This window comes from Macaca mulatta, chromosome 2, assembly GCF_049350105.2.
Source record: "Macaca mulatta isolate MMU2019108-1 chromosome 2, T2T-MMU8v2.0, whole genome shotgun sequence".
Lineage (NCBI taxonomy): Eukaryota > Metazoa > Chordata > Mammalia > Primates > Cercopithecidae > Macaca > Macaca mulatta.
In genome coordinates this window covers 26,156,109-26,182,523 of record NC_133407.1, presented here as the reverse complement: position 1 = coordinate 26,182,523, position 26,415 = coordinate 26,156,109, and the positions used below count along the sequence as shown (strand labels likewise).

General features: G+C 36.2%; 1 protein-coding gene across 1 annotated transcript in view; it reads right to left on the bottom strand.

Annotated features, from left to right (window-relative positions):
• The window catches only part of LOC144339504 (uncharacterized), a 223,309-nt gene extending 198,635 nt beyond the window's left edge, over positions 1-24,674 (bottom strand). The window contains exon 1 of the mRNA XM_077994148.1: positions 24,338-24,674. Coding sequence (XP_077850274.1) covers positions 24,338-24,443 — 106 coding nt within the window. The 5' untranslated portion in view covers positions 24,444-24,674. The remainder of the gene's footprint in view (positions 1-24,337) is intronic.
• Positions 24,675-26,415: the final 1,741 nt, after the last annotated feature.

The window sequence follows — 26,415 nt, the reverse complement described above, 5'->3', positions numbered from 1 at the left end:
AGAAAAGAGAGAAAAGAAAAGAGAAGAGAAAGAATAGAGGAGGAAAGTAGGGTCCAGGCACTTACAGGGGAATATCACGTGAAGAAACAGGCAGAAGACTGCTATCTACCAGTTAAGGAGAGAAGCATGGTGATAGCAGATTTCTAGCTTCTAGAACTGTGAGAAATTAAATTTGTTTTTTAACCCACTCAGTCTGTGGTACTTTATTATGACAGCCCTAGCAAACTAATATAAGCATGTAGACAAAGTTAGCCATTAAATGGCATAATTACATAAAGTTGTTCGTTCCAGGAGTTATCCGAGAGCAAATGATTCCAACCAGAGCATATGCTAATTGTTCTATTCATGATCTAAGCAATTAATTTTACTATATAGTCTTCATTTAGGTTAATATTTGCTTAAAATTCAGAACTCTGTGTTTCCTCCTCTATACTATACCTCTCTCAAGGGTAAAAATCCCAATACTTACTAATCTTTGTATGCTGAGTACCTAGAACAGTGCCTGGCACTCACTAAATGCTTTCAGAATTAAATAGCCCATGAAATAAACAAGCAAATACATGTTTGGCTGAATAGTAGCAGCAGCAGAATTTCAAGTTGAACCTAGATAATTACAATACGAATTACTTGTTTACCATATTCACTGTCACAATGTGAAGAGTGTTCCTCAGGGCCCTGTGTAGGAAAAAAGTGATTCAATGGAAAGATTACTCAGTGTGGAGCTAGCTGTTATGAGTTCTAGTGGCAATGCCATAGTCTGAGATAATAACTTCCCAATCTTCTTAAGTGTACACTGGTGATATCTGCCTTTCCTACCTCACACGTACTGAACATTTACTCTTCGAGAAAGAGAAATAAACAAGATAATGCAATTGAACATACTTTGTAAAACATCTTTTATAAGATTTGACATTTCTGGGACCAAACCCAATGTTTTGCTATTTCTGGAAATCCTTCATTTTAAAAAATGGAAGGCATATATGATCAAGGATGTGTGACAGATAATAAATGCACTGGACCATAAATCAAGAGGACGCATGAATTCTTATGCAGTTTCCAGTGCAATATTTATGGTCGGGGTCCAACCACACCTAGCATGAAAATGAAAGAAAATTCAAAAGTGCATTGAGAACTACTAACTTCTATAAATTTCTAGACATTACTATTATTAATTTTCTGAATTCTTTTGTAGGACAACAAATTAATAATATAAATATAATCACTCATGAAGTTGTAAAATATAAGCAAAAGATTACAAGTGTGAAATAATAATGCAATGCATAAAATGTGAAAGCTTGGCTATGTTGTAAGTAAACACGAATATCCAGTTTGGTTTAATTGTTCTGAATATAACCAAAAAATGTTTGGTAGAGCTTTCTAAAGTTTTCTCCTCCTGTCTTATGAATTCACAATGCTCAAGGCCTGGATGTCCAATGCAATACTGCTTCCCATGATTTAAGCATTTACATGCAAATAAGTTTACCTTAGGAAAAATCCATAACTGTTTCAACATGTTAATATCAGTTGCTTGTAATTGTGTCTCTGTTTTGCATTGTTTTGTGTCTTTTCACTTCGGATTCAATATTATTTTTTAAAAGGAAAAGATGTATGGTTGAAAAATTTCTCAGCAAAAATTTCTTTGTGCAGTTAGCCCTGTAGGATGGCATTACCCATGTGTTTAATTACTCACCTTTGAACCCAAATGTGGATATTATAATAAAATATTAACGATAAAATATATTGCCCTATTAATGGCCAAAGTTCTAACTATAAGCATTTGTAGCTCCAGTCCATGATAAATCTATGTGTATAAGCTATTGATTCCAGGCTTGACAAACCTTAGCAAATTCTGAATTCAATTAATATTTGTTGAAGACACCTTAGGTACAAAATATTACCCAGCCATTACCTTTGTAGAACTTATAATTCAGTGAAGATAAGGATATACTCAAGTAACAATACTCCAAAAGATAATGCATTTCATTTTTTTTCACATGGAATTATAATTTCCTTTCTAGAATGAATATACTTCTTGGCAGAGTGCTCATTTTGCATGTATAAAAGATATTCTTCTGTGGTACTAAAACCACAGCTAGAATTCATCACATTTTAAAGATATTGTTAATAAGCACCACTTATTGCATGGCAGGTATACCTGAAACCCTAGGTACACCTAAAACCATTCTGGGGGATATAAATTATTTTTCACTTCACGGATGAAGAAACTCATTCTCAGTAAGGCTGCACAACTTACCTAAAGGTATCATAAATAGGACATGTTAGAAGAGATTCAGTAGACCCGCTTCCTCTGGCATATACTCTTATCCACAATGCTACACTGACATCAGTAAAGGACAATTTATATTGGTTCTTACAGCTTCATGTATATCTACAATTATCTCAAAATGAAGATGTTAATTTAAAAAAGCAATTAGTCTGATAAAATAACCACTCAGGTTATTTTACAGGAATGCAAAGTAGCCAGAATTGGTTTTGCTTTCCATAAAAACAGTAATTTTAGCCCAGCTAAACGAATATGCTGCATTCTAATGTCGCTGAGATTCTATCAAAGCCCCTCCCTAGAAAGCACAGCAATATATATCTACCTATCTTTTCTCCTTAGACCATTCTTATTTAACTTAGAACTTTCTGAAAGATTCTCTCAGAAATGAGCAGTTTATATAAAGACAAGGGATACTAAGACACAAGAGATAAAAATAATAAAAGTTAACAAGCATAATTACTGAAATACTTGACCAAGCTGGCTGGAAAATACTTTAAGGGTATTTTCCAGATACTAGCATTCCAAAAATCTAAATCAGATTTTTGTACACCAAGCTACAATATAAGCAGTACACTTGCTGTAACTAAGTTGCTTCAAATACAAATACATCCAATAACTATGAGAGTAAGCTAAAAATTCAATGCAAACAAGCCAACAATGATACATAGTGGTAGTTTAAGACTAAATACATATCACAATGCACATTTAAGATTAACTCTTACATCCTCAACACAAGCTTCAAGTAATAGTACTATCATGGGTTTCACAAAGTTCATAATCCACAGATCTGAATTGCTTCACCCCCCACCATAAAAGGAGAAGGCAATTCAAAAATCAGGTTAAGTATGAGTGGGAGATTTAAGCTAGTTTTCCTTCCAAATATACAATGAAAATGGTGCTAACCTGAAGAGAGAGAAAATTGCTGCTTGTATATTTACTCATCCTTATGTGGGCTTTCTTTTATACATCTTTTGTATCATTACCTCATATTGTTTATGTAGCCAACATAAAAGGGATATGTTAATGTTTCCTTATCTGAGCCAGCCACAAACCTTTACACAGTGGCAAGAAAGCAATGATTCTGCAGCAGTATGATGGGTATCACAGACTTTCTTCCACCCTGCAAGACTAATAAGCCTGTAATAAGTTTAAATAGGAGGTAGTTTACAATCCTTACTTTTCCTGGCACATGTGAAAGTAAAATTGAAGAAAAAGGTAAGGCAAAAGTTACCAGATTCTTGCCTAAAAATCTTTGACAGGATTTCCTCCCATTCCTCATCTAATAAACTTATGAACATGTTCAACTAGCTACAACATGAGGTAAGTTCATCAAGGCATTGCAAAGCATTTTAGACACTTTAGATCCATTTAGGTTAGCAGAGCCTCTTTTCACAATCACATGTTATCTCTGTTCCTGTGCATGACATGGTGTGACTGAGGTTTGCATTTTCCAAAGTGAAAAATGTGATTCACAGCCCAGGGGGGAGATCTGTCTTATGATTCTTAGATTTCAAATTAAGAGATTTCTTTGGATCTTTGATTCTTGTAATATAATCATTACCTAACACATTTTTAGTGAGTGGCTTTATCTTGACCTTACTGAACACAGCAACCATCCAGGTCTCTATAACTTCCTGTCACTAAAGGTGTATGTACAAACATCCTGAGGTCTTCAGCAACAATCCCAAATTATAAGCAAATCTGAGTTACTCATTCACTCTAAAATATATTCAGTAGATAAAAATTTGGAGTCATACATAGTTTTCCACAAACAACTATTATGTGTTTTCTGTTCAAGTCCCTCTTTCCATTAGATAGCAGGTTCCTATCACATTTCAGTCTAATTCTATAATCTTTCAGTCACTTTCAAGTTATTAAGAGTCATTCAAAATCCATATTAAAACCTTATTTTCCTATGTGAATGGAAGTGCTCCTCCTGCCCTCCAAGCCCTGGAGTTCGACATGGAGGGACATGAGGCCTCATCTTATGTCACCATGTCTTTGTTTCTAGGTGGTTCCTTATTCCACCGAAGATAAGGTAAGAAGAAAGAGGAGGGACAAAAGACGTTGAGTTCTCTGTGCAGGCAGTAGCCAAGGAAGCTGCATTTGTTATACCCTTTTCCTTCCGTCTCAAGCAAATTTCTGGTGTGGGAAGTCTGGTTTAGCTTAAATCCACAGGCCTGCCGGAGCTTCTTGCTACTGGAATCTCTTCATTCAGTGCATGTCCCCCTATCAGAAAAATGGGGCCATTCACTCATCTGTGCCATGCCAAGTAACAGAAGCACAGGCTGTGCCCTTGGCACTGCCTCTCTGAATTCCACCATGTCTCCTGGACCATGACCATGCCCAAGCAGCATCAGGTTGTCATCCAGGTCAGTGACTCAGAAAATTTCATACAAAATACAATCACTTCTCCCTGATTTATTGTTGCAGTCTCCGTATATTTGGTAGCCCTCCAAGTACAGGAGATGTGCCCAATTTGAATTCACGATGTCCTGATATAATTGCTTACTATGTGCCAGACCCTGCCATCACAACAATAGAATCTGGGGATCAACCCTATGTCCTCAGACTGTAGCACTATCCCCCCTTGTTTGTTGCAGTCATTCACTACCCACTTCAAAATGTTAGATCTTGACTCCTGATCACTGTTTTCAAAACTACTTTTGTCATAACTCACGGTGATTTTAATATGCAATTAGTCCTTCTACAGTCCTGTTCCTTCACTCCTTTAACTAGAGCAATCTTACTCTCCATCCTACCTCAGCCACACTCTCGTCTTTACACTCTCATATTAACTGAGCAAATGAGTGTATCTTTTCCCAAATCTCAAACATCTCACTTTCCAACCTCCGATCTTTCTTGCTCACATGTTCTACTACCAGGACTGAAATCATTCTTGATCTCCCTCCTCACCACATTTCAGTTCCTTCTTATCCAACATAAATTCCATGGGCAATCATTCTAATCACAAACACATACACAGCCTCCATTCCCTTGCCTTTTTCTTGCATGATCTTTTTTTTGGTTGGCCAGACCATAGCTCTGTTAACTTCAATGCTCCATCTGCTTCTCACTAGCATCCGCTCTACTGAATGTGGAAAGAGAAACATAGTTATACTGATTATTGGGTTTTTATATTGCCTTGGTTTGAAAACCAGATTCTCCAACTCCCCATCCGCATTTTCCAACTGAGTAATCTTAGCCAAGCTATGAAAATTCTCTATATCTCAGTTTCTTCAGTTTCTTCATTTACAAGGTGAAGAAAACATCAGTATGTATTTCAAGTAGATACAGTAAGGATTAGAGTTAATGTATGTAAAGCAGCGCTCCACACTTAGTATTGATAAATGTTGGCTGTTGATGCTGCTATTATGAAAAATACTTTTCTATCTTTGAAAAACACAAACTCAATCCAAGAGACACAAATACCTTATAAAAATTTAATTACCTCCAAAACATGACAGAAATCTTGATAAGAAGGAAATGAATAGACTGTATTCATTTAAATTAAATTGTATTCATTCATTCAATTAAATTGAATAAATAATGTATAATAAATTATACATTATTAAAACCTTAAGGAATGATTTAGTTACCATGGTTTTAATGGTATAACAATATCCATCAGGCATGTTGTCTTCAAACTAGAGACTCCCTTATTGTTTTTATCACAATCTTAATTTTTAAAATGCAGACAATAACAGAGAACATCAGGAAAACATATAATCAATGACTCTTTACCAGAAACAATCATGATGCAGTCCTTGGAGTATAATAGTCTTCTATGCCTGTGCTGTTTAATATGATGTTGCACTTATTTAATTTAAGCAAAATTTGAAATTCAGTTCCTTAGTCACACTAACCACATTTCAAATGCTCAATAGCCATTTGTTACTCATGGCTACCATACAGGAAAATACAGATATAGAAAGAACATTACCCTCATTGCAGAAAGTTCTATTGAACAACACTGTTTGCACTCTTTATTATACAAATTTAATTATAAAATTGGATAAATTGAAGTTATACATTTGTTTGTGATCCTCTATATTTACTTATGATATAGTAAGTGTATTTCAACATCAATAGATATATTTTCTGCCATATCATGTATCATGTTGTCAGAATGCATTTTCGGTTCTTTATATAGTCTCCATCAACTTGCAAAAAAAAAGTTGCAACTATAAACTTATCATCAAATCTTTATGGGTATGAGATATTTTCATTAAAAAATACATTTTAGAAGAAATTCCCATGCATTGATTTGTCAGATCAAATAACATGCATAGTTTTTAATCTCTGGATGTATGTTTTCAAGTCTTTTGCAAAGACTCATCTGAATCTATAAATCTATATTTCACATGACATATATTCTAACATAGATACTTGTTATGTATTCCAGTAAAACAACAGCCTACCTAGGAAAATAACAACATAGGATATAAGAAATAGTATAAAACAGGAGTATACAAAAATGGAATAAAGTCTCAGAGCAGCAGCTGTTTAAGAGAACTAAAAAGCAACTGAGACCAAGAAGCCAATCAGCTCCATGATGACTTAAAGAAGGTACCTGGAATGAATTCCAAGAAATAAAGGAAGAAGCTGGACAATGTTAGCAAGATGATAAAAGATCCTCTGTTAAAAAGAATTCCAGAAAAACTTCTAAAAATCGACATATCATACATGAAGCAAGCTAAAAAGTATATTATGGAATTAAATCATCTATAGAGTATAAGAAAGGAACATTCATTTGCCCTTAACCCAAGGAATAATTAAAAACAGATTTTTGGGATACACAGTATACAACCATATCACAAATGTATCAGTAGAACATGTTAACAAAGAGCAGTCTATTTTCAGGTCATGAAAATATAGAAGCTACAACAAATGAAAAGCTATATTACAGCAAACAGACACATAACCCAGTAAATTATGTGTGTTATCTTGTAAGTAATATTTTTCTGCATGTAGGCTAAAAATATTTCCAATTTCTTTCCAAAGATCAAGCATGTAAAAAGCCTATGCAGAAAAATAAAATTTGTTAATTTGTGTAGGTACATGAGTCTCTGTAAGCAAATATGCATGTTTTAAGCAGCTTGAGATTTAACTACTGTGAATTTCAGGGACTGTGTGGAGGTGGAAATCAAGAGACCAAACCATACAAATACCACATAGCAATGCATCTATATTTAGACCTCATAGGTGTTCTGTTTTGCCTTATTATTGGGCATTTTTAAAATGGTCTATGCATGAAAGAGCAAAATGCACAGGAGGTATATTTCAATGGGTATGGCATGAAAAGTTTTGCATATTCTGTTGTTTCAAGTGTTATCTTTGTATGATTTCTCTTTTACTATACATTGATTTTTTTAAGCAAAGCATTTTACAGTGGATATTTGAAGTGGGGCAGCAAATAATGAGGGCAAATCTAAGAAAGGTGAGAAGGAGATAGAAGAGGCCAGACACAACGTTGTCCTTGGCTATAGAAACTTCTGTCTGAATGAGATTCCAGCAGGTCTTCTGTGCTAGAATTCTGTTTCCCAACTGATCATCTTTACAGCTAAGATTTCAAGGAAATATAAAGATATGGTTGCAAGTACTGTATCAATACTAGATAGGTGGATAATACATAGAATGGAAAGTGTTATGACTTAATTCCTTAAGAGATGGCAATAGAGGAATCTATGACAAATCAAAGACAATGCTATTCAAATGGGATATTTCTGAGTTTAGTCAATTCAAAGTTATTAGATAGACAGATAGATGATTGAGTGATAGATAGATAGATAGCTCTGAACATTTTACAAAGTAGATCCAAGGTGAAATATTTAAAAGAAAGAATAAGATAATATCATATATGAAGAATGGGAGGTTTGAGTGATAATAAAATCAGAGTCTACTATTAAGTGAGTAAAACATTTACTATCCTAAAAATACCCTATCTTCAGTATGTATAGGAAACAAGATAGCAAGTTATAATAAAACCTACACTTTACTGAGCATATTAATTATATGAAAAAGTGCAAGAATAAGCATTAGCACATAAAAAGAAAATTCCATCATTGATTATCAAGAAGTTCACATACATAATTACATAGTACTTTTCCTGTCTTAACACAATAAAGCTTTCAGATGGGAAGAAAAATAGACCAGAGTATATCATTATCTCCAAGTCTCCAAGTGAACTTGAATTGTTTCTAAGTTTTAGTAAGTTTATAAGGGAGAAAGTACAAACTGAAGGGTAGTTCTGAATTATAGTAATAAATCCACTAAGAAATATCTGTGGTTGGTTGTGAACAAGTTTTCTCACAGACCCTCTACTACATTTCAGTTAGATGCAAGACAGATAAATTAATGTCACTTATTATCAAGCAAATACTTTCATAGTCTTAGGAAATATTTTTAATGTGTTGACTTTAAGGTGACTTTGGAACATGCCATTTGAAAAGTTTAGATAACTTGAAAGTGCAGATATAAATTCTTAAAAGTATACAGTTATGTCTTTACAGTATTTTATTTACATTTCTACTATAGCATTATATCAGTCAGGATATGCTAGGTTATGCTGAACTAACAAAATCCTAAAATCCTAGTAACTTAAAGAAATCAAAACTTATTGTGAATAGTGCTGCAATAAACATACGAGTGCATGTGTCTTTATAGCAGCATAATTTATAATCCTTTGGGTATATACCCAGTAATGGGATGGCTGGGTCATATGGTACATCTAGTTCTAGATCCTTGAGGAATCGCCATACTGTTTTCCATAATGGTTGAACTAGTTTACAATCCCACCAACAGTGTAAAAGTGTTCCTATTTCTCCACATCCTCTCCAGCACCTGTTGTTTCCTGACTTTTTAATGATTGCCATTCTAACTGGTGTGAGATGGTATCTCATTGTGGTTTTGATTTGCATTTCTCTGATGGCCAGTGATGATGAGCATTTTTTCATGTGTCTGTTGGCTGTATGAATGTCTTCTTTTGAGAAATGTCTGTTTATATCCTTTGCCCACTTTTTGATGGGGTTGTTTATTGCAGCACTATTCACAATAGCAAAGACTTGGAATCAACCCAAATGTCCATCAGTGACAGATTGGATTAAGAAAATGTGGCACATATACACCATGGAATACTATGCAGCCATCAAAAAGGATGAGTTTGTGTCCTTTGTAGGGACATGGATGCAGCTGGAAACCATCATTCTTAGCAATGTATCACAAGAACAGAAAACCAAACACCGCATGTTCTCACTCATAGGTGGGAACTGAACAATGAGATCACTTGGACTCAGGAAGGGGAACATCACACACAGGGGCCTGTCATGGGGAGGGGGGAGGGGGGAGGGATTGCATTGGGAGTTATACCTGATGTAAATGACAAGTTGATGGGTGCAGCACACCAACATGGCACAAGTATACATATGTAACAAACCTGCACGTTATGCACATGTACCCTACAACTTAAAGTATAATAATAAAAAAATAAATAAATAAATAAATAAAAAAAAGAAATCAAAACTTATTTATTGTTCCCTCAATATATTCATATTAGGTCAGCAGGTCTTAAGTCATCAGGACCTCTGTTCCAAGTTATTCTCTCAGGGTCACAGGTTAACAAAGGCTTCACCATCTGGAATACTGTTTGTTTCTGTGACAAGGAAAAGGAACCTTAGCAAATCACACACCAACTTTTAACATCTTCTGCCAGAAGTGATAAGTGACATATCACTTCCATTCACATTTTATTGGCCACAGCCAATAACATAACTTCTGGAGTAACCTAACTTCAAGGGGGTGGAGAATTGCAATCCTTCCAGGTGATCAGAAGGAGAACAAGAAATATTAGGAAACAGATTTAAACATTACAAGCATTCAATATGCTATATTTTAAATGGTCTATTTTTCTCTTTTTTAGTTACCTTTGAGCTCCTGGAAAGAAAACGTTGAATTATATCCATATTTCCAAAGTTTGTACCTTATGCAGTCCTGGGAACTCAATAAATATTTGTTGAATGAATAACAGGGACAGTCAGCAGTGTCAAATATTTCAGCATGTTGAAGAAGTAATACTGAAAAGAGACTTTTGGATGTGACACAAAGTTCACTTGTAATAACTGAAAAATTATCTCAGAAATATGACAAATTGAGGTGAGGAAGTGAAGACAAAGCATTGATACTGCCCTTTCCAAAAGTCTAGCAGCAATTCCAAGGAGAGGTTTTCCAGATCTCACCATTGTTGAGACCAGTCCTAAATTTCATCAATATGCCTAAGGTAGCAGAGCCTCTGCAAAAATTCAAGGAAGACAGCTTCATTTTTGAACAACATACAACTGTGTTCAAAAGTTGCATTCTGCAACTTCAAGTAGCAGCTTGAACAAAGTTGTTCTATATAGATGACAATAGAGCAGGTGTGGTGGGAGATCAGACGGAAGGAGACAGTGAAGTTTTAAGAGAGAGGACGAGTAATTGATGAAATGTTTAGGCAGCACCCCAGGAGGAAGTGGGATAATAAAATAAGTGGGCATTGGGACAGTAATCCTTTTGAGATGAGGTGATTTGAATCAAAATGGTGATAAATAGAGCTGTGACTTGTAATAAAAGAGAAATTTTGGAGATGTGCTTCCCTAATGGTCTTTATTTCATCTGAGAAGAAAAATCTGATAATATTTTGAGTGTGGAGCGGGCATTGGACAGAGGACTTAAAAAGCAAGGAAAAATTTAGAACGGCCTTTACGGTAACAGAGCTACCAGGGATTATAATGACTGAACAGCACTGATAATGGATGCCTAGTTGGGGCTTAAATGTTAAATGACAAAAGAAAACACTCGCCTCCACAGTTACTGGAACCATCTGTATGACTTAGTGTCTAGATATCATAACCCTACAAGTCATCTGGTTACATAGCCAAGCCCAGTACCAAGGAAATTCAAGTAATGATCCCTTTCTGACGTTAGTCAAAAAGTATACTGCCTTGACTACCTGTATTTAAAGAAAAAGAAAAAAAAAAAAAACTTGATAACTACGATTGATTATTTTAACTTAATTACTGGGAACAAAATGAAAATGCAATGTTGACTAACATCCCAGTGGCCATTTTAGATCTACTATCATTATTAATGCTAGGAGGAGGCTGGAATTGATTCGATTAACTTAAAATATACACAGAAGTATTATTATGCAACATTCAAGAGGCTTTTCTGTCTTGTAGAATCTAATATCACCTAAAAAATGAGCAGGTGTCTCATAAAAGAACAAATAAGATTTTTAAAAAGTTTGCATTTTGTTCAAAAATGAAGCAAAGTCTTCCTCGAATATTTTCAGAGGCTCTGCTACCTTGGGCATATTGATAGAACTTAGGACTGGTTTCAGCAATGGCGATTTCCAGAAAAGAAATGTAACAACACTAATGACAGGACCCTTTTAGGTCCTCCATATTTATTCATATATAATGATAACAGAGCAATCATTGTAACTCATTGTGTGACAAGATTGGTATCTACTATTTAAATGTACAGAAATAGTTACACTCTGAGAAAACAGCCTTGGTATTGAGAGAGAGTCATGTCAAGAAGAAGTGGAGCTGAAAGGAAGGGTAAAATGATGAATTCAGTTTGAGAAGATAATGGGAATGCCAGTTAAAATGATAGGAAATAATGTCCTATGCAGATAGTAAATCTCTCATTGGTAAGGAAACTAGTTATGAAACATATGTAAACCAATGAATTTATAATATCATTTATATTGCTAGGCCATATGACTATTTTTTAAACCTGAATTATAAGAGGGAATTAGATATATATATTAAAGGCGACATAATGTTCAATAAAAGGTAATTTTAATGTATAATTGAGTTCTTACAGGTATGTACGGAGCCACTTTTTAAACATGAATGGGAGGCTAGAGAAAGCTGCAAATAAGAAACAGCTTCCAGCTGGGATTACCGTGCTTATTAAAGCTGCAGGCACTTGACTAGCTTAAAAAATATCCTCTTCATTTACATCAGGTATAACTCCCAATGCCATCCCTCCCCCGATGTAAATGACGAGTTGATGGGTGCTGACGAGTTGCTGGGTGCAGCACACCAACATGGCACAAGTATACATATGCAACAAACCTGCACGTTGTGCACATGTACCCTAGAACTTAAAGTATAATAATAATAATAAAAATATCCTCTTTGGTAACGGTTCTGATGTTTTCTTGGAAAGTATTCACAGTTTAATTCTTACAACTTGTCTCATTTGCTGAAAAACTTCAGGAACTAAGAAGCCAAATGCTAAATAAACCACAGCTAGTAATGAAGAGCATTCTTTCTTTCTTTAAAACATGTGCCTGGTACTTATATTTATTTGGGCCAAACTCCTGTAATTATTTTCCACGAAGGTATGCCAAGCCATCCTCAAACTAGCCTCTCAATGACTTCCAAACTATTTCAGTTTGTATACACACATTATACTCCCGTCCACACACAGACACACTCATGAAGTCAGTGCCACAGGTTTAGTTCCAAACACAATAAAGATAGCACAGTACTTGGCAGTATCTTAAAGGACATGCTCCACTGTGTTTTCTATATACTTGATGATAATCATCCAAATTTTAATAATATATTACTATTATCATTTCTTAGACTCAATTTATTAAAACCTTAGTAAGAACCAGCTTCCAAGATTCATGGCTGTTTATTTTAGTAATAAAGTAATGACATGAAGTCTTAAAAAACTCTTTCAAGTTGGAACAAACACCAATGCCCTCATATGCCCTATTTGCAGTAGGGAGCTCGAAGGGTGCTTTGTGTTGACATACATTGTCTCACTTCTGTATTCACGCTTTAACTGTTAGAAACAAAGAAACAACGCTTCATTTTTAATGTTTAGACTCCCCTTTAGTGGGAATTTATGAAACAGAAATGAGTAACTGTATTCCTACGAGATGCTATTAATCGAGGCAATCACTCGGTTGGCACATTTCTGTTTCCTTCAGGTTATAAAAATTGAGAACCTTCTAATATTATTTGATTAGGTGACCCCTCTAGAGATTAATCACTATTATTACCCAAACCTTTTATTATTCTGAAACACAAGGTTGATTATTAAAATACCCCATTTCATTTATGAGGATAAAAAGTCACAGCCTTTGCTGCTCAAAACAAAACTAGTTGATGTTGCATCACAAACACATCTGGGAAAGTAGTTAAGTTGCCAGGTTTTGAATTATCAAAGGGATGATGTGAAAACAAGTTCATTGAATAACACAGAATTTCCAAACTCAGCTAATGGACAAGATGATTCATTGTTCCGATGTGGCAAGACCAAATAGAAAGCCAACAACTGGGAAAGGACAAAAATGCAGAGACTGGAAACTTTCAAACTTGGGCATGGAAAGCAAGCAATTTGCTGTAATCAGAATGTAATAAGTAGCATTAATTTATAGGAAGATGTCTTTTAGAGTACCAAATTAGCTTAATCAATTTAGAAACTTATTAATGGCCCTGACAATTTTCCTTAAGGACCACATCAAGGTACAAAACTGTTAATGTCACTTCAGCATTCGCATAAAAGTAGGTTATCTTCACATCAAATCTGACTATGGTTATGAAGCCTATCTTGGATGCATTTTGAAGCAGTTTTCAAATTAAAGTTTCATTAGTGTTCCCTTAATACTGTCATTTATTGATTGTTCTCATCTCCATTCCATTCATGTAATATCATTTTCCTCCAGTAAATCATTCCAATGTATGATAGACTTAGCAGAAGCTATTTCTCTGTATATGTGGAAAGAGAAGGAAACTATTCAGGGAAGCAGAGAGAACACCAGGCTTTGAGTCAAAAATAGTTCACTATTTAATGTTGCCACCCACAAATTACTTGATCTTGGAAATCACTTGACCTTAGTTTTGCTTCCTTATCTAAAAAAAGAAAGTAGCCAATAGTAATGCCAACCCACCAAATTTGTGGGAAGAAACAATAATTCCAACAGTAACTTTTGTGTTCTGTGAAATACTGTTTCAACGTAAGTTTTTAGTATGTGAACTAGTAGGAAAAAATAAAAACATTTTGCTCTAAATAGACATAGAAATGTAAATCCCATCATTTCTAATGGCAGACTTTTTTATTATTAGTTATAATTATATTATTAATATATTAATATGGATGTATGCTATTTGTTTTTTTCAAATCCTTTATGCCTGCTAAAAATTCTGAATTACGGAAACTTTTACTTTTGTTAAGGGCAACTTTTTAAGAAAGGAATTCTTTTTCCTGGCTTTTTTTGTAGTGGTTCTTCAATTCTTGAAAATTTAAATTAAAAACACATGTTCTAATTTACGATCTAAAATGAGAAGATTTTATTTTTAAGTATCATCTCTTTAGATTTACTTGTATTGATTTTTATTTATGAAGGATCAATGTGGAATATATTGGTTTAGACATAATTTCTGAATAATTAAAAATTATGCCACTAATTAATAAAAAATTGTTACAGATCCAACCGTTCACCAAATTCCATAGGAACTAAAAAACTGTATATTGACAGCAATTTTCTAAAGTCAAACTCTTCTTCATGAGGTCCTAAAATACTTTTTTAACTCAATCTACTAGAAGCTGTCAATTAACCAGTAATTGAGATGTATCTACTTTATTTGGGAGAGAACAAATGGAAAGCCATATCAAAATCATATCTTACAGAATATAGGTTTGAATACTTCTTTACTTATCTTTCCTACTCTTAAGGAAATTTCTGTTTATCATGAGCGTCTCAATGCTTAGCTTTTTAAACTTTTTAAAAGTGTAATTCAAATAGAGTACTGCATAGATTATATTTATACAACTCAATGAATTTTTACAAGGGAACACTCCTAGATGACAGAGTATTACGCTGTTTTTAAGGCAAATTGCAGAATATATTTAGACTCTGGATAGCTATTCAACTCAATTTTCTACAACCCCTATGTCCACCAGGCAGCAGAATTTAATTACTTGTTTCACAAATGTTTGGGGGCACCAACTTTGTTCAAGGCACTGACAGGCATTGCAAGAAAGAGTTATAACAAAACAAAATCTCTACTGTCACAGAACTCACTGTCAAGATTACTGATGTTCTACCAGATCAGCAAAGAACTGAATTATCAAGGGAAGTCCACCTTAGTTCACTGTACCCTACTTATTACTTCTCATTAAGTTCCTCTTTGGAGAACCTGAGAAATTGATATTTTCCAGGCAAGAGAGTATATCTCTGAGATGGCAGTAGAGGGCAAGGTCTACCGCTGCCTGGACCTTGACCACTACTGCCAACTTAGAGGTACTCTTTCTTTCCTGGAAGGAATCAATTTTCTCAGATTCCCCAAAGAGTCAAGCAGACCCCAGCTTCTAAACCTTCACAAAGTCTATGAGCACTCAGAATTTGTCAGAATACATGAGCTCAAGCTTACTGGCCTGCACTCACTGTCAAAAGCATCATTAAAAGGTGCAAAATGGATAGGGCATTGTCTAAGAGGTATGTAGCCTCCTCATCATTCTAGAAATTAAAATGTTTGAAGTCAGACAAGGAGGCATCCAATAACTAAACTTCTTTATATTCTGTAAGTATGATTCCTGTTCAAATCTTTGCTACATTAACAAGGATATTGCTCACTGAACCATTCAATTCCTTCTTTATGAAGACTCAAGAGAAACATTTTTTTTTTTCAGATTCAGTACCAAGAATGTTTTCTTTATCTGGAAAAAAAATAGTCTTCTGATTATATCTGCTTCTTTGGGTCTAATGGCTGTTTAAAAACTTATGGTTAAATTGATGGACCAAGTCTGGTGAGTGTGTATTCTTACAGAACACAGGTTTGAGTACTTCTTTACTTAACTTTTCTATTCTTAAGGAAATTTCTCTTTACCATGAGTGTCTCAATGCTTCGCTTTTTAAACTTTTTTAAAGTATGATTCAAATACAGGGTACTGCGTAGATCATATTTATACAACTCAATGAATTTTTACAAGTGAACACTCCTAGGTAACCAACACCCCAAAGCAGGAAACAGAACATTTTGGCATCTTACCTTCTCCCTCAACATTAACCACAATGTGCTTATGAGTTAGCTTTGCTTAATATTGAACTGTACTTAAATGAATCACGCTTTATGGGGTTTCTACCTCTTGATGTTCAACATTGTTTGTGATAGTATTCATATTCTAGTCTGTAATTATAGTTATTTCATAATCATTCTAGGCTCTTTTTTTTGGAATTTGATTTAGTGATCCTTTATATACTTTTAAAGTCATCTTAAACCCATTATTTTAAAGAAAGGTTTAGAATAGGCAATGAGTTTGGGGATATGACATCAAAGGCACTGGCAACAATGACAAAAATAGACAAATAGGACTTTATGAAAATTTTAAAATTTTGTGCAAAAAAAGACATAGAAACAGAGTAAAAGATAACCACAGAGTGGGAGAAAATATTTACAAATCATATATCAGATTAAGGATTAATATCCAGAATATACATGGAACTCCTAAAATTCAACAACAAACAGCCTGATTAAAAATGGGCAAAAGACTTGACTAAATATTGCTTTAAATGAGATATACAAATGGCTAGCTAGCACATGAAAAGAGACTCAACATCCCTAATCTTTAGGAAAATACAAATCAAAACTACAATTAGATACCACTTCACCCCCATTAGGATAGCCACTATAAAAAAAATAGAAAATATGCATTGGGGAAGATGTGGAAAAATTAGAAAACTTGTAGGCTTTTGGTGGAAATATAAAAGGTACAGCCACTGTAGAAACAGTATGGCAGTTCTTCAAAGTATTAGAAATATTATGTCATCTAGCAATTCCACTTCTGAGTGTATTCCAAAAGGACTGAAAGTAGAGTCTTAAGGGATATCTGTTCACTCATGTTTATAGCAACATTAAACCGAAGCAGCTTTATACAACAGCTAAACCAAAGCCATCTATGGACAGTTGACAAGAAATGCAAAATGTCATATTTACACACAGTGGAATATGATTTAGCCTTAAGAAGGAAGGAAATTCTGACACATGTTACAACATGGATGAAATCAAGTTATGTGAAATAAGCCAATTACAAAAAGACAAATACTGTATGATTCCACTTATATGAGGTACTTAAAGTAATCAAAATCAATCATAGAGACAGAAAATAGCATGGTCGTTGCCAGGGGCTGTGGGCAGGGAAGAACGGGGAACAACTGTTTAATGGATATAGTGTTTCAGTTTTGCAAGATGAAAAGAGTTCTAGAGATGGATGGTGGTGATGCTTGCACAACAATATGAATGTACACTGAGCTGTGCACTTAAAATGATTAAGATGATAAATTTCATATTACATATATTTTATGACAAAAATAAAAAAGATAAAGTATAAATAAGTAAACACTGTCTATTCACTGAGGGTGAAATATTAACTAATATCTAAGAAAAAATTTTGAAAAACAAAAAAGAATGCTAAAAAGTAGTTCTTACCTTTCTGGTTAAACCAAAGCCCAACTAACCAGAACATCTCATTAGTTGATATTTCTATGTAATTACATTATGTGGTCAGTCGATGAGATGCTTATCTTTCTAAACAAATTTTTTATTTACTTTTAAGCTTGTCCTTATTCTTTATCTTGTGTCAAGTCATATATGGTACAGTCAATCAGAGGAAGCAGAGTTCAAAATTTGGCCCTTCCTGGCTGTGTATATATCCTTTGGCATAGTTTCTTATCTCTAAAGTCAGTTTAATAATACTTCCTTGCCCCTAAAATGCTGAGGTTAAACAAAAAGAGCCAACTACACCCAATACAAGTACTCAATACTAATAAGGTAGTCATTGTCTAGAGTAATGCTATTGTTTATACACTGGTCTTTACACACCATGAGGACAGGGTCTCACTTTTTCTGTCAACTTTGATATTCCCAGCATTAGCACTCTCCAGGTACACAGTAATCACTCATAAAATATTTATTGAGGGCATTATATTAGAGCAAAGAGAGCAGAAAATAATTGATTGCCCAGTACATCTTTGATTCAAAATCTGATCAAAATTAAAACATATTAAAATAATGTACTTTAAAAATAAATTTCTGGTCCTTTCTGCATTTTTTACGTTTTACTTATGTTGGGTCTGCTGTCTTTTCACACATCAAACATAGTATTTTTTAAAAGATGATTATGGTGGACACAATAATGTACATCCTCCTCCCACTCCTGTAATCTTCAGTGCTTACTGAAAATACATTAGTTCCTAATCCTTAGAACCTGTAGATGATAACCTTATTTGGAAAAAGGGTTTTTCATATGTTATTAAATTAAGGATTTTTAAGTGGGGAGATTATCCTGGATTATAAGGGTAGGCCCTAAATGCAAATATAACTGTCCTTATAAGAGAGAACAAAGGGAGACCAGACTCAGAGAAGAAGGCAGTGAAGACAAAGGCTGAGATTGTAGTGATGTGGCCACAAGTCAAGGAATGGCAACAGAAGCTGGAAAAGGCCAGGAAAAGATTCTCCCCTAAAGCCTTCTAAGAGAGCAAATCTTTGCCAACATCTGGTTTTTGGTCAGTGATACTAATTTCAAACATCTGGCCTCTAGAATTTTGAAAGAATACATTTCTGTTGTTTTAAGCCTCCAAGTTTATGGCAATCTTGGTACAGTAGCCATGGAAAACTAATATATGATGATAATAAAAATGGCTAACATTTATGTCTTACTAGGTACTACACACTATTCAAAACACTTTACGTGTATCACCTTATTCAGTCTTCAATCCGTGCTCTGAGATTTATTTTCACTAGTTTATAGATGAGGACACTGAGGCAAAGAGAAGTGCAATACATTGATTAAATTCTCACCACTTTTAAAGAAAATAAAACAAGGATTCAAACCCAGTCGGCCTAGTTCTCAAACTCATACTCTTAAAATGCTACACCATGCTAAATCACTATTTTTCTCTATGATTTAATGTTAAATTTTACTATGAATAGAATATACTATGAAGTCACTGTGAATGTAGAATTTATAGCCACCTGAGAACTCGGTCCAGTACATGGAACCTTTGTTCTTTAAATTCCAGGTGATTTGGATGACGTTAGGAAACTGAGACCGCTAACTTCTGGAAGTTGTATGTAACTAAATACAATTTTAAAATCTAGATTTTTTTCAGAATGCCTTCTGGAGTTTCCTGTGTTATTCTTTTGTTTAAGGAGCACTTGAAAGAAAAGACACATTTCATTCTTTTTTTCTCTCATTTCAGTTGAGGATAGTTGGGAGATTGTTGGAGAAGCAAAGGAAAAAAGTCTCTAATAATCTCTTCTATCATAAAAATTGCAGGGAATAACTTTTTAGTAATAAAATCAGAACACATAAGGTAACAAAAAAAGTTAACAGGGAACATCTGGCCTCATGTTATGAGAGACTCTCAGGAAAATCCTCAAATGGAGCTTCCTAACACTGTGGCATAATAATGTATTTTATTCTCATGGGGACAAATAGGTCTAATGATTAATCAAGGCACATCAGAATCAGTACTGTTTCCTGAAAGATGGGCTGCATAACTACAAGGAAGGAAAATGAAAACTCTCTTACTGAAAACTTCTCACTAAAAATACCTGTTTTGAAATGCAACATGCTGGCTTGTTTTGGTAGATATAATTCCATAAATAAAGAGAACTGTCCCTCTGTTTGCAAATAAGGCAAAAAAATTAAACATAAGGTAGGATGATATTATAGGTAAATAAATAAAGTAATTGAGCAATCTGAAGGTCTTTATCCTATTCTAAAACCATGTTCTAGTATACTCGACTGATTTATCAGGAGGTTAGGAATAAGATACTCTTTGAGACATATCCCAATCTAGGCAAACTACTAGAAGTAGTACAGAATTCTCTGAATATGATTAAAAGCACATTTATAATAGGATAAAGGCCTTGCAAAATAATTTGATTACTCTCTGCCCCTGGCTGTCCTTCAACTTCCTCTAATTGCAATTTTTTTATGTTAATCATGAGTTACTCCAAAATGGGGGGTGTCTTAATCAGTATGGGCTGCTACAACAAAATACTATGAACTAGGTGGCTAAACAACAAACATTTATTTCTCACAGTTCTGGAGGCTGTGAAGACCAGGATCTAGGTACCAGCAGATTCAACAAATGGGGTGGGCCCTCTTCCTGGTCTGCAGATGGCTATCTTCTTGCTGCATCTTCACATGAGAAAGAGAGGGTCCTCATCTCTTCCTCATCTTATAAAAGCACTAATCCCATTATGACAGCTCTACCCTTATAACCTCATCTAACCCAAATCACTTCTCAAAGGCATCACCTTAAATACTATCCCATTAAGGGTTAGGGCTTCACAATATGAATTTGCGGGAGATATAAACATTCAATCCATAGCAAGAAGACATCACTAGTTTTATCAGGCTCTAAAAAAGTAGAAATAAATACATTTTTAATGTACTAGAATGTTTTAAATGATCTCCAGTGTGTCATCTACTTGTTCGAAACATAAATTACACTGGCAGTTTTTGGGTGTGTAATCTACAGAAGCTGATCTCAGCTTCCTAAGTGGCAATTTAAGCACTTGCTTGATTTTCAACTCACCGGCTTTATTTTATTCAATCTCTCACTTTAGAGTCCTTGTCAGAAAACTAAGAAGTACCATCCACCTTGAGTTCCAAGCTCTTGAAACATTCAAAATTACAGATCCTTTTCCAATATTAGTTTCTGCAATCTGGGATGTCAGTGTGACTCATGTTTATGGAGCTTAAATTACCTTTCAGAGATCTGGTTGTTCAAATCGCCAAATAATATCAAATAAAATATTAGTCTTGTGTGACTATGAAAAAAACATTTTTAAAACAGTAGAAAATACATACATGTGATTATAAAGCTAACCATTTATAAGACTCCCATTGTCGTAAAACATTTTGCAGTTTGACGATTCAAGTTCATAATTACTTTCATTACTTTAATACTGTTCTAAGGTTAAATATGTTAGCTACTATAGAAACTTCCTTACCTACTGCCAAAAATAATCTCTAGGCAAGTTATTATGAGACATGCAGATTTATTTGAAAACAGTAAGGTACCATGCAAATACAATGAAACATAGTAAGTTATCTTCAATTTCTCAAAGATTTTCTATTTTCCAAAGCTCCTCACAAATTTGGAATATTAATAGCATTAGCATCCCAATGGGTTTATACAACTTTTATTTGATAATTCCATTCACGTATGAATAAGATCTGTGACTTAAAATATATCATCACTCTCAAAATAAAGTATATAGTTAGTGAAGAAACATGACAACATTATCTTATTTGTTCTTACTCCTACTTTTAAAACCTCAAAATCTTTATAGACAGGTACTAACGTAGTAGCTGAAGAACTCATAAGTAGCTGAAGAACTCATAAGTAATGAGTTTATGAAGTTGGAGATTACAAGAAAATAATGGATGCTGTATACTCAGCTACCTGCATACACTTGGCAATGAGAAATGCAACATTTTAATTAAATTTCAAAAAAAAAAAAACCCTAAGTTAGACGTGACTCATCTAATCTTTGTTACTATAGATGAAACACTATGTTTTCTTGAATTGCAAACATTTTCATTATTGAACTTTCGATGCACCTGGTAAATAGCAAATCACAGCAGGGGGAGTAATTGTTTTGAAAATACTGTTGAAAATAAAAAGGAAATTTTAAAACAAGCTGCTTGTACCTCTTAATGAAATTTAAAATCCTGTCAGGATCTGAGCTTTAATTATAAGCTGGCTGAAATATGAAAGTGTTCATGTAGACCTCAGGATAACTCTATAGTCATACAAATACGATGTTAGCACCAGACGTGTTTGATGTTATAAATCACACATTGTTAAGACAAGGGCTATAATACAGCACTATTGATTTACAATAACAGGACTCAAAGAGCGTCATTCAAGATGAACACTAAGATCTCAGTGTTCTGCCCTCTCTAGAACTGGCAGGCTGAATTATATAAGTGCCACACAATTTTTATTTGATTTCACGTCTCAAATTCTGCATTCTGTTATATTAAATACCTGAAATGGTTGCATATGAATCAATCTATGATATTACCATCACTGTATGAATTTTTCATGGAATTTAAACTTAGAGAGGTATATTACTCTCATTTTTCAAGTAGGGCTCAAAGAGGTTGTGTAGGGGTTAACAACTGACTTTGGAGTTCTGCAATCTTGGATTACAAAAACACTAACTCTGGGACTTTTCCCAATTTAACATCTATAAATCTCCTTTTCCTTGTCTACAGAATGGAGATGGTAACAACGCCACCTTCTTGGGATTGTTATGCATTTACTGTAGCTGTAGAGTTTCGTGTTCAGTGAATGGGAAACACGTTTTAGGTATTATTAGTATTATTAAGTAACCCCAAAGATTCCTCAGTCACATTGTCGTAGAGCAAAAATAATTCAGAAGCCCTGATTTTTAGCTCAGGTCTCTTTCTCCTAACACAGACAACTTCCAGCACTTCATTTCCTTAAATCTGAGATAATACATTAACTCAAGATGTTTGCCCATTCTCCCAGTCTACATTTTAGCTCCATGAAGAGAGTGCTCAAGTTAATTTCTAAAAAACATCTGGAAAGAAATGTGAAGAAATTGCAGCAAACCCTGCACATGCTGTGTTGCATCAATCTACATAATTTGAAATGACCCATATTTGCCTTTCATGCTTAGAGACCAGAGTAGTGTGACTGAATTACCCAGCATAGGCCAACGAGTGGCACAACAACCCAGAAGGAGGGAGACCTTTCCAGTCGGTTTTAGAAAACATCGTGAACCAGAATTCAGTGGTCACCTGAAAGGCACATTTAAAAGACCAGCTAGCAAATAGACTCAGCAGAACACAGACGATTTCCCCATCACATTCCGGGAACACCGCAGGATTAGCATAGAACAGCGCCAGCTCTAGGGTCCTTAGTTACACCTACAGAATGTCAGATGTTCTTCTCCGTCAGTTCAAGGTTCCAGAATTGAAGACACTCCAATGCCCAGGAACCACGCATCACTCGTTTGAAATCACAGACCAGCTTGGGCTAAACCACCCATCAACACAATCTCCAGAAGCACATGAGGTGGACAAGCCCGACTGTAAGGAGGACTAATCTGGAATTGGGCATTTCACACAGGGTGACACCATTTTGGAGGCTGCAGGTGTCCTGTGACCCAAATTCATACGCACAATAAAACGCCTCCCAAGATGCAAGAGGTCAAAAGGTACACAACCCTGTGCTTTCTTCTAATTTGGTCCTCCAGGTACCCAATGGAAGCGTAAAAAGAGGCACTAGATGGCCAAGAAGACGATCAGATTCAGGAGCTCTGGCTTACACTCAGCCTCCCAACCCCACCCTAAATGTCAAAGTGATTTCCTTGGAGAGAGGCTTCATATAACTCAATAGCTTCTTATCCTGCCCTCAAAACGCGTGCATCTCTCTCTCTCTCTTTTTTTTTTAAGTATTAAAAAAAAAAAAAAAAGAAAAGAAGAAAAGAAGAAGAAGAAAGGAAACGAAAAGGAAACAGGAAGCTGTCCCGCTGTGTTTCTTTATCCCAACAACTTCGCCAGGTTTCCCCCAAGGAGGGAGCACGCCTCGCATACACCCAATGGGAGACAGACAGCAGGACGTCCTTCCCGGGTGGCCCAGCCCTCGACTCTGGTCAGAACCAGGCTGACCTCGCCCCCCAGCCTCGGCCTCCCCTGCCCCTTGGTTCTCAGCAGTGAGCTGTGACCTGAGACCCTCAAGCTCCGCGCTCTTCACTCTGGCCCCGCAACCTCACATCTCCTCTCGGTGGCACCGAGAAGAGGCAGGGGGTGTGGACCGATGGTGCGGGATACCGGAGAGGTGGTCCAAGGTCTGGGCGGTGCGAATGTCCATTCCGTGCCCCCCATGTGAGCCCCAGCCCCTCGCGCCTGGTATCCCACAGAGGCGCAACCCTAGCTCTTTGCCCCCCGCCCCAACCAACTCCGCCACCTGAACCGAGACACCTCTTTTTGCGCTCAACTTACCGCGGCTGTGCTGAGCTTTCGGCGCCCCCAGGAGCTTTTCTCTCCTTCCTCCCACCGAGCTCTTCATTCTCCTGCTGGCGGCCGCCCGGCGCCCTGGCCCTGGCATCCGGGAGGAGCAGCCGCCGGGGCTGGCTGTCCCGGGAGACTCACGGCTGCCCTCCCGCAGCTTCAACGGCGGTGGTCGCCGCGAGCCCTGAGCCGCGGCCAAGGAGAACCGTCCCCGTTGCGCAGCGCGTGCTGTCCCTCCCGCACGGGCTGGAGGTGGCAGTCAGCGCTCCTCTGCCTCCGCCGCGCTCGCGGCGCTCCGCACAAGTCCCGAGCCCGCGTCAGCCCAGGTGCACCAGGCTGGGGAGAGGTGCGAGCCCACGCGAAGGGAGGGGCCCGCGGCCTGAGGGTGCAGGGAGAGAGGGAGACTGATGACAAGGAAAAAAGAAACCTGGAGACTAGAGGCGAGGAACTAGCTTTAATGGAGTGATTAGGTCGTGGGTGTTAAGGGGAAACACGGGGAGGCGAAATGCATCTAGAAACTAGAGATACTGGAAATGAGCTTGAGTGAGCTGCTTTTTGAGTGAGGCTCGAAAACGGGCTTTCCTTTTGTGCTTAGCTCCTTTATCCTCCCGGTTTGGGTGCAGTACCTGACAACAACTTCCCCCACACTCTCAACTCTCATATTTCACTATAAATAACGCTAACCTCAATAATCTTAGACAGCAGATGCAACGAAATCTGGTGAAGCTACTGCAAGTATACAGGGGAGTCCCACATCCACAAATCCCACATGCCAATCCCTCTGGAGGGACCCATATCCTGCTGAGATTTCTGTCCCCTTACCTGTCTGTCTCCTCTCTCTCTCACAAGCACACGCGCGCACACACTACAGCACCCTAGGGATGAAATACCTTTTGTTGCTCTGCTCTAGGACCTAAAGTGGGTGTTTCTCAAACTTTACTTTGCACAGGAATAACCTTGGGATTTTATTACAGTTCTGATTGCGATCCAATAGGTCTGGAGTGGGGCCTGATATTCTGTATTTTTAATGGTGTGGCAGAGGCTGCTGATTCAAGAACCACATTTTGAGTTACAAAACACAAATGAACAGAATAAACCTGCTTTCTAATGTCAGCTGAGCCATTATTTGTAAGATAATCTGAAATAACAAAACAAGCCCTGTTTTCATGGGGTTTCATGATGCTATGGAGGCCAAATAACTTATGAACACAGTGCCAAAGGATAAAATACCCTACAGGCAAGCTTCTCATTATTGTTATTAATAATTGCTCCTGCTAAAATCATTATGAATACTAATGCTGATAACAGGGTAGAAAGATTTTGGTAATTCACCGCTCTACATATTCTCAAGAGAAGTTCTGAAAAACAATCCACAGTGACCACTCCACAAACACACCCTCATTTAGAAAGAAAATGTAAGTAATATCCTCTAAGGGGCAGTCTGTTCCTCCCAGGAGGCCATCGTTGACTTTTCCAGACATGCAGCACTATTCAAGTGTGCTTTAACAAGTAGCCAAATCACTTAACCCACAGATAAACAAAAAGAGCAAATGCCAAGAACAAAAAAGTAAAGACAGAAATATAGTCAATGCACCAAAAGATCTGTTGTGCTTTAATTAGCATGACTGATAAGTTAGTTTGATACTTTCTCTTTTTCCATGTTTTCATCTGGATGCAAACACCCATCCTTCTATTTCAATTCAGTAAGTACTTACTAAGCCTAATTTACTATGGTAAAGGACTTTCCTGGGAGTGAAAAAAACTGGACCTGCTCCTGCTTTGAAGGAGAAATCTGACAACATACCAATAAGTGCCATATTAGGCAGACTATGGTGCTAGAAGAGAACACCAAACACATTAGCAAAGTTCAAAAGGCAGTGAAGTCTGGAGATATTTCACTGAAGGGAGGTCATTTGACAGAGGACTTAAAATATGATATGATTTTGTCTGACAGAGATAAAAAGGAAGGGAGTAGTCTACCCTTCTACCCAGAGCATACAGTGCATGGAGGAAGGTAGAAGAAATGATTTGGAAGATGTTAAGTGGGGTTCTAATTGCTAGCCTGGGCA